The sequence below is a fragment of the Notolabrus celidotus genome, chromosome 13 (assembly GCF_009762535.1).
Source record: "Notolabrus celidotus isolate fNotCel1 chromosome 13, fNotCel1.pri, whole genome shotgun sequence".
Classification (NCBI taxonomy): domain Eukaryota; kingdom Metazoa; phylum Chordata; class Actinopteri; order Labriformes; family Labridae; genus Notolabrus; species Notolabrus celidotus.
Genome location: NC_048284.1, coordinates 16228353 through 16237790, shown reverse-complemented (window position 1 = coordinate 16237790; position 9438 = coordinate 16228353). Strand labels below are relative to the sequence as shown.

Sequence of the window (9438 nt, the reverse complement as noted above, 5' to 3'; positions counted from 1 at the left end):
AGAAAACAAATTTACAAAAGATGAAACACTTTTACAAAGTTGGAGACAATTTTAAAAAACGACGGAACCCTTTAACCGTTACATCTGACTCCGTTTAGCCTGAGGCCGTTTCATCTGAATTCTGACACATGGTGAAGGTTTTGTGGAGATATGATGGAGCTTTTCTGGAGACATGATGCTTTTTCAGCTGAGGTCTGACACCTCACTCTGAGACCTGAGGATGTCCTAATATGTAAACCATGTCCATCTCCGTTGGTTTTTCTCCATCAAAACAAACTAAATGACCCCTCACTCGATCACTTCCGGATCACTTCCGGTATTTGGTACATTCCCTTTCTGTAAAAATGAAATGTTAATTTGTTTCAGAAATGGTACAAGTGTTCCATTATTTGTAAAATTATCTCAAACTTTGTACAAGTGTTTCATCTTTTGTAAAAGTGTTTTCTTAAATGTAAATTTGTTTTGGCCTTGGTAAAAGTGTTTGGCTGATGTAATTTTGTTTTGTAAAATGTAAAAATGTTTTGCAGAATGTGAATTTGTCTCCGACTTTGTAAAAGTGTTTCATCTTTTATAAATTTGTTTGTAAAAAGATGACACATTTCCGTGTAGTTAGGGCTGTTATAAGGACATTCATTTATGTGGTTTTCCATACCGTCCTCCATACTGTCTGTAACGTGCAGGTCATGCCCCGGCACAGGATTGGGCAGAGGGTTTCACGCGTGGGACACCGGGCCCCTCATATTTGGAGGCGGCATGTGAGACTGTCAGTAGACAGCAGCCAGCAGACCACCAGGAGGGTCCTACGAGCTGTTACCATGAAGTCTTTCCTCTGGAGTCTCCTGTACTGCGGCTCATTGCTGCTGTCTGATGTGCGGGCTACATACCACATCAGCGCGGGAGACCCTCACCTGTTAGCCGCCCAGAGTCACGCACAGAGCAGACTCAATGGCCGACCACCGTTCAGGACCCTCAACCCAGCAAGTACGTTTTACTATACATTTCTCTATTTTTTATTTTTGAAAGATATTCGTGGTTAGTTATAAGAGAAGATTTTAGGATTATTATTATTATTATTATTATTATTATTATTATTATTATTATTATTATTTCAAGTAGACCTACGTTAAGTTGGCCTACAGCTCAGATAAGGTACTTGAACGTCACATAGGATACTTCTATGTCTGTGTCTTTCTAAAAGAAAATCACAGACAGCCGCAGTTTTTTTACTTTCTACATAAAGACTTTACTTAACCCTCCTATTATGTTGCAGTTCAAATTTACCCTTTTTTTAATGTCTATTTTAGGCAATATATGCCTTCCAAACCAGCTAAATGCAGCATAAAAATCTGGGCAGCATGTGGCAGAAGAGGTGTCTTTTAATTTATCAACATCACTTCATAAAAATAAAAAAAATCTACATTTAAAATAAGATAAACAAAAATCTATGTCATGTAAAACTATTGTATTTAAATGTAGGGCTTTCCAATGTACATTCAAAATGTTTTAACATTAATTTGAATGAATAACAAGTGAGTTATCCTCATGGAACCATGATCTTTGAGGATTAAAGAACACCAACGGACAAAATCTTGATTTAAATGGTTAGTAATTGAGTTAATTAGATTAAATTAGATTTTAAAAATGTGTATGGGTATTTTTTGGGGTTCTGACACTTCTGGATAATTGAATATGTTCCTGGGTCAAAATGACCCAGGAACATATTCATACATTATTGTTGTCCCTAAGAAACGAACATAACAGGAGGGTTAAGCAAAGTGTAGAAAAGTTTACTTAAGATTAAGCAATGCCTAAAAAAAGTTAACCACAGGTTTGGCTTCATAAGACAGCACCCATCCCCATCTCTATGTTGATTTTCATGTCACAGGTTTGTCTGTGTTAATGACAGTTTCAACAAAGACACAATTAATTAGCATTAAACTGTAACATTTCTTTACATTTTAGAAAATTAAAGTAGCAAATAGTGTAGAAAAGTCAAGAATGCAGAACCCAGAATTGAGTTTTTCATGGTTTTAGGCCTAATGCTTCAAATGTAACACAAGATTTAATGCTTACAAGATAGTGATAATTTCACCATTGTAAAACCCTGTGACTATGACTTTGCAGACAGTAAAATAGATGGTAAAAAATGTTGCTTAAGTAAAGATGGATTCAAGTTACTAGATTAACAGCAGACGGGGCTTTGATTTATTACTTCTTGTTATAATGTTTTGTTTTTTTAATTGAAAAATAATTTGTATCAGTCAGTATGAGATTGTCTTATGGAGTCTAATCTGATTTTATAAATTAAGTGGAGTACTCACTTCTCTCAGATGTAGTGAAGTATGAAGTTGCACAGGCATTACATTATGAAGTCAAGTGGATAAAAAGATGTTAATTTGAGCAGCAGTGTAACGCTAGTATTCAAAACTTTTCTTGAAATGAAAATGCATGAAAATTTAAATCTCGACTGGATGTTTCACAAGCACTTCACAGCAAAATCCAGCTTGTTGCAAACACACCAGGTGGCTGAACTTACACTCATGCTTCAACTAATAATTTGTCTGTGTCTCAAGAAAGCAACAGTTGTTTACTTCACCACAACTTAGAAAACGTTCCCGTTTACATGCTTTCATCCTACTAATGTTCTCTATCACTTCTCCTTCCTGGTGACTCTGTAGTTCACAGCAGTGACTACACATATAGAGGAGGGTATCACTACCACTACCAGCAACCCAGGATCCCTCCACCGGTACTGTACCGACCCATTCCTCTATCTCCACCGGTGACTTACCACAGACCCTCAGTCCCCATACCGCCCTATCACTATAGATTTAAAGGGCCAGTGTCACCACATATGCACCAAATATACAAAGGTTTCTCTCCACATATATCTCACCATCCACATCAAGGGTTTAAAGGGCATTTCCCCTACAAAATCAAAGGCCCCTGCCCAGATAAGTCAGAGCCAACAGTGCCAGCACCACCTGTGCTACAACCCCCCACAATCCCTCCACCTCTGCCAGAGCCAACAGTGCTACCAACCCTGCCAGAAACTACAGTGGCACCAGTGACAACCTTCATGCCGGTGTTGGTGACCACTGTTGAGACCATCGCTCCTGTGACGCTACCGGTCAGTACCCAAAGCGGCTTCATCACCACCATCAGTCCTGTGGAGACAGGTAGAATATTACCAGTTAGGTTTGTTGTCCAACCCAAACTATGCTTCTCAATGCTTTCTACGTCAGATCTGTTTGTTACGATTTGAGAACGCATAAAAATATCTAAATCCCATTTAAAGCAGATCAAGTTCATGCAAAGAAACCAGTTAATGTTCATGTGGAATACAATTCCTCTTATTGTTTGAGAGGTAAGCAATATTACTTTTTGAAACATCTGTAATATACATAAATCTATGACCAGCAGACAGTTAGCTTAGCATGAAGACAGGAGGGAATAGCTAGCTTGTTTTTTTTGTATAGTGAACTCTATACATTCTCATAACTTTCACATCGTTTGGTTATAAATGATAGTTTATTTTTGTTTGTGTTCATACATGAACACATCTGTGCAGTGGTGGACAAGGTACACAGCCTTATTACCTAAGTCAAAGTATAGATCCTCCTGGTCAAATATTACTCCATTACAAGTGAAAGTTGTTCAGTCAGATTATTACTTGAGTTAAAGTACTGAAGTACTTGCTTTTAAAAATACTTAAGTATTCAAAGTACTTCTTCACAAGTACTTCAATTCTTTCACAAAGCATGAGTGTAGTTAAGAATACATAGGAGTACATTTGCTTACATTATGTTTATTTAGAAACCATTACTTGAAATCTCTAAAAACTATACCATGGAATAAAAACAGAAACGAAGTTACTCCAACTTAGTTTGAAATGTTCATCTGGAATGAAACAAATGTTACATAGTTCAACACACTTTCTCAGGACAGTAAATGTTTGTATGTTTGGGCAGAGTGGGAAACAGGGAGAACATTTCAAACGATACATATCATTCTTCATTTTAAAAACCTCTAACACGGGCTGAAGATATGGCCATGGGTGCTCAGGTGGAGAATTATATCCATTACCACCTCTAAATGAACTGCCTGATCTGAGTGAATTTTGCTCTGAGCTCTAAACCACTGAGACAAACAAAACTACACAAACACATTTTACTGTCTTAGGGATCAGATTTCAGAAAAGAGAAGGAAATGCATGAGCTGACTTCAAAGCTAAAGTAGTGAGTATCTAGAGCACTGATAGAAATGTAGTGGAGTGAAAAGTACAATAATTGTCTTCTGAATGTAGTGGAGTAAAAGTAATACGTTCCCCAAAAAATAATACTCAAGTAAAGTACAGATACTCAAAAAATGTATTGAAGTACAGTACTCAAGTAAATTTACTTTGTTACTGTCCACCACTGCATCTGTGTAACGAACACATCAGGTGAGATGCTGAATACCACTGCTGGAGTTTAACCAGCACACATTGTGGTTGTTCAGGGTTATATGTTGGCTCTTTGAAGTTACTTACTGAAGACTTGTTGACACTGTGAGGTTGCTAGGCAAACAGCAAAAAATCTAGGAGGTAAATACTTGAAGAAGCAGTGCATGACCCCCATGCATACTACTACTTTTTGTGCAGCTTTAGATGTAAAATTAAAAGTCCCGGTTTTTCTTAACTTATAATTATCTTTATTTAAACTCATTGAAAGCATACAAAAGAAACATTAAAATGCATGACAAGCAAATTAAAGATAAAACCCTAAAAGAATAATGATCAATTAAAAACAGACAACAATTAAAAGTAATGTTACAACCATTGAAAAATAATGTTACATGTTACAAGTCAGTTAAAACAGGTACAATCAGAGGTTAAAAATTTTAAAACTAATGATTTAAAATGATTAAAAGAAACCAGTGCATTCATTTTTAAAGTGCTTTGAAGTGAGTTCCCTGCAGATGGTGCAAAAATGCAAATCTTCTGGAGAGATTTAGTCTATCAGTTTCCTCTTGTTTCAAGTCTTTGTGCTAAGCTAAGCTAATTGTCTGGTGGCTGTAAATTCACTTTTCCACACAGTCCTCAAAGTGGTGCTGCTCTTTTTGTCTAACTCCTGGTAAGAACACCAGTAAGTGAATTTCCTAGAATGTTTGAGTATTCCTTTAAAGCAAATGTGATTTTATTCAAATGCAATGTCACTGAGTTTAAGACATTTGTTTTAGAGGTAGCAGAAAATAATTAGCCTCCAAGACAGATCAAATTGCTGTTTGATTTCAGTTTGTGAGTTAGCTTATTTGACCTTATGAAACAGTCAAAACAAATTCAGGCTAAAGCAGTCATTATATATTTTTTTAAAGAACCGTGTTAATCTGACACTTCACTGCAGGATCATAGTTTAGTATGTGTATTTGATTTGTTTGGAGGGCTCCTGACACTGTCTCATCTTTAAATGTGAAGTCCTGTTTTATGTCTGGGCATCAAGCATCCTTTTTATCAATGCAACAAGATAAAAGGATAAGAGTCCAATGATGTGTCTATGAAGGATTGTTGAAACACTGAAATGATACAGTATGAGTCACGGCATACTATATAATTTCACCAACCTTTTATTTTACCACCACAGGGATGCACAATGGTTTTCCTTTGTGAGAGACAGTATTGTGCATCCCAAAGTGTCCTGTGTTTTGTTCTTGATTGTGGACTGTATCACTCTCACTGACAGCTTAACAAACAAGTTTGAAAATTGAATGTGTTGTCAGTATCAAATGGACTTAATCTGCCGTGGTTTGGTTGATCACCAGAGACGGACTCTCAGTGCAGGAGCCGTCCCCTGGACTTGGTCTTCATCATCGACAGCTCTCGCAGTGTGCGCCCAGTCGAGTTTGAGAAGGTGAAGATTTTCCTTGCTGACATGGTCGACACACTGGATGTCGGCGCAGAAGCCACCAGAGTCGCTGTTGTCAACTACGCCAGTACTGTAAAGATTGAGTTCCTGCTTAAAGACCACGCCAACGTGATTGATATGAAGAAAGCCATCACCCGCATCGAACCCTTATCTGCCGGCACCATGACCGGCCTTGCCATAAAAACCGCAGTGAACGAAGCCTTCACGGAGCAGTCTGGAGCCCGGCCTCGCTCCAGGAACATCTCCAAGGTGGCCATCATTGTGACCGACGGGCGACCCCAAGACCAGGTGGAGGAAGTGTCTGCCACAGCTCGGGCCTCAGGCATCGAGATTTATGCCGTCGGTGTCGACAGAGCTGACATGCGCTCCTTGCAGCTGATGGCAAGCATCCCACTGGAGGACCATGTCTTCTATGTGGAGACATACGGCGTCATCGAGAAACTCACCTCCAAGTTCAGGGAGACGCTGTGCGGTAGGACAAAGAGACCCGCGAGACCTTTTTCCCACCATTAACCCTGGTTCTAGTTCCTCAGTAAGGGGCACCTACAGTCTACAGGGGGGTTTACTGCAGATTATGGATCAGTTACTTTGTTACTGTTGAATTGTAGACTCTGAAACATGCGGAAAATACCAGATGCTCTCAACCCCAACATGGACTGCAGATGTTGGCACTAGAACCTGCTTGTATAGTCGCCAAAATAAACATGGGTAAAGTCTTGGGGCTACACAGCTCTAAACTTTCAGCTATATTTATTGATCACTGGTAATTTGTTTTGCAGACAAAGCATCAGTATAATTGATTGCTTTGAATGTTTAATTTTAATGTGAAATGTGCAGTAAAACCTCAGTTGTTCAAACCAGCCTGGATATGACGGCATGCAAACTAATCAAACAATGACCGAAACTTGTTGAAATATAGACATGTTTATGTGTATACTTAAGCTACACATAATTCACTAGTGCAAAAACATGAAACATTTATGTTTATGGAATTTTTAAAATAAGTTCAATAAGGTGAAATTTTAGAAATTTTGCTTTAGGAGAATGTCAAAGATTTGGACAAAAGAGGTTCTGCTGATTTTTTGTATGTACATTTTTCTGTCTGATGTTGTCTTGTCCCTCGTGTACTTGTGCAATAATTTGTCTTTGTTCCTGTCATTATTGTTGTACTTTAGGGTTCTGTGATTTTACCTGTGTTGTCCAACACAGTGAGCCTAAGCAGTTTGCAAAATGACAATGGCTGAGATGTGGTGAAGGATGAAATTTCACACCTCAAGTGACATGTGGTCAAGTACAAAAAACAAAAAAAAAGCTTGGAATTTGTTTAACTCCTTCAAGTAATAGAAATATATTATAAATTGAATTCAAATTACCTAATATTAAAATTAACATTAAAACAAGCTGCAGCAGTTAACTTTGCTCTTTTTTCTCCTCAGAAAGAGAGGTTAAGATTTTTGCAATCTGCAGATTACCACTCTACCCTGAAGAAGCTGCCTACCTATATCAAACTGTATGTTAGCAACTGTACTTTTGCTGCCGCGTTGACAGCACCATCCGTTAATCCCCTTCTTATACCAGGTGTGGACCCCTGCGCCATGGGAAATGACTGCCAACACATTTGTGTCAACAGCAACGCCTCTTATTATTGTCAGTGCCGGGATGCTTATATCTTGAATGCGGACAAGAAAACATGTTCCCTAAGAGGTAAGAGCAAAGATTCCTGCAGCAAATGTTGACTTTTTTTTTTGGTTTTGTGTGTATTGAAAAGCTAAAACATCACACAGGATCACAACCGACTGGTGCATAATTTTGCTATAATTCAATGCTGACTGTAGCATTTGTTGGACAATCAATGGGTAATTGTATAGAATTGATTCGGCAGAGCTGCGTTATTGTTTTCGCCAAAATTCTGGAAATAGTTTTTAAAAATATGGATCCAAATGTGCTCCTGTGTGCCTCTGCTTATTTTGCTTTCAAACCTAGCTTAACAGAAGTAGAGGGGCTTGGTTTTCTGTCTGCTTCTTCACTCTCTACATGCTTTCCCCCACTGATGTGAAATTTGCTCTCTCCCGGTGAAAGAGGTGAAGGTGGAGGTGGTGGTGGATCCCTGCAAATGTGAAGCCAGACTGGTTTTCCAGAAGAAGACGCAAGCCGCCATTCAGCAGCTCACAGCCAAGCATATCCTTCCAGTTGTTTCAGATGGATGACATTTTATTGCAGACTTCCTCCTGCAGCATATTTCACTGACCTCACTGCTTATTTCCACCTGCTGGTCTTTTTAGTGTCATATGATTCACTAGTACATCCTGTATATGTTTATCATTTAGTTGTGCTTCTGATTATGTCTCCTTGACTGATTCCACTCGTTGATGTGTCTGGGAGAATAGAGCGTCTGGAAAACATGGTGGGCCGTGCCTAACACTGGACACAGCGGTAGGTGTTGACAGTTTTCCTTCTGGAGTGATTTGTAGAAAATAAGGTGTCCCATCCACCGCATGGTTTGACCCTCTGTTTATTTACTTTCTGCAGAGACAGCTGGCCGGTTTCCTGTCTCTTCCAGAACTACTGGATGGACATCAGCCTCAGATTGAGTGAAGAGGTCATTCAAACCAGTGTCTATCAAGTAGCTGATTGTTGATGAGTTCAGTAACAAGATCGTCAGTTTATCCTGTTTTTTATGGATAATAAATGCAATGTTCTAAACTGCTGTTAAAGCTACTTACACAGTATAAACAAAGTGTTTTATAACCAAGGAAAATAAGTATTGTTTCTATTTTTTGTACTTTTTTATGAATGTTTTGGGTTCTGTGTCCCATTCTTGTACATAGTACTACCAGTTTGTCATATAATCTCTGTTAAAATAAAAGAGCTTAACTATGAAGATGTTGTTACATGTTGTATAAAATGTTATGGCTGATGAAGCTGAGTACAGTATTTCTAGAAAAAAAATTCTACAAAAATGTGACCAGACAAGCTGGACAATAAAAACAACAAAAGGAAAGTTGTTATGCGCATTCTTGAGTTTTAACTGGCAGGTGACACTCACATGTCTAAATAACATTCATTAACCCTTTTATATATACTTTAACTACATACAGGAAGGTACTATCCATTTGTTACATTCATGTAGCTATTGTGACTTTACAAAATCCATCCATTTATCCTGTTAGGGGTCACGGGGGGCTGGAGCCTATCCCAGCTGGCTTCGGGCAGAAGGCAGGGTACACCCTGGACAGGTCACCAGCCTATCACAGGGTTAACACAGAGAGACAGACAACCATTCACACTCACACTCAAGCCTACGGGCAATTTAGAGTGATCAATTAACCTGGAGAGCATGTTTTTGGACTGTGGGAGGAAGCTGGAGTACCTGGAGAGAACCTACGCATGCACGGGGAGAACATGCAAACTCCACACAGAAAGGCACCTGACCGTCCGGGGATTTGAACCAGTAACCTTCTAGCCGTGAGGCAACAGCGCTGCCCACTGCACCACCGTGCAGCCCCTTTACAAAATCACACTACAGAATTGTACT

The 9438-nt window shown here is 38.9% G+C and overlaps 1 protein-coding gene across 2 annotated transcripts; it reads left to right on the top strand.

Annotated features, from left to right (window-relative positions):
• The first annotated feature begins 561 nt into the window (after positions 1–561).
• matn3a (matrilin 3a) lies at positions 562–8904 on the top strand. Of its 2 annotated transcripts, none has more exons than XM_034699703.1 (6): positions 562–981; positions 5800–6375; positions 7482–7607; positions 7983–8081; positions 8267–8336; positions 8433–8904. In XM_034699703.1, the coding sequence occupies exons 1-5, from the start codon at positions 591–593 to the stop codon at positions 8320–8322; spliced, it is 1248 nt and encodes a 415-aa protein (XP_034555594.1). In that variant the 5' UTR covers positions 562–590; the 3' UTR covers positions 8323–8336; positions 8433–8904. The 2 variants fall into 2 exon arrangements, with proteins under 2 accessions (XP_034555594.1, XP_034555593.1); XM_034699702.1 differs by lacking the exon at positions 5800–6375 and adding an exon at positions 2679–3179 and having other exon boundaries at positions 569–981.
• Positions 8905–9438: the final 534 nt, after the last annotated feature.

Bases quoted from the DNA above. Each gene is read 5' to 3' on its own strand.
- matn3a (XM_034699703.1), top strand. From the start codon at position 591: ATGACACATTTCCGTGTAGTTAGGGCTGTTATAAGGACATTCATTTAT. The intron at 6,376-7,481 runs GTAGGACAAAGA...TTCTTATACCAG, and splicing joins GTTCAGGGAGACGCTGTGCG to GTGTGGACCCCTGCGCCATG. The intron at 8,082-8,266 runs ATATCCTTCCAG...GACTGATTCCAC, and splicing joins TCAGCAGCTCACAGCCAAGC to TCGTTGATGTGTCTGGGAGA.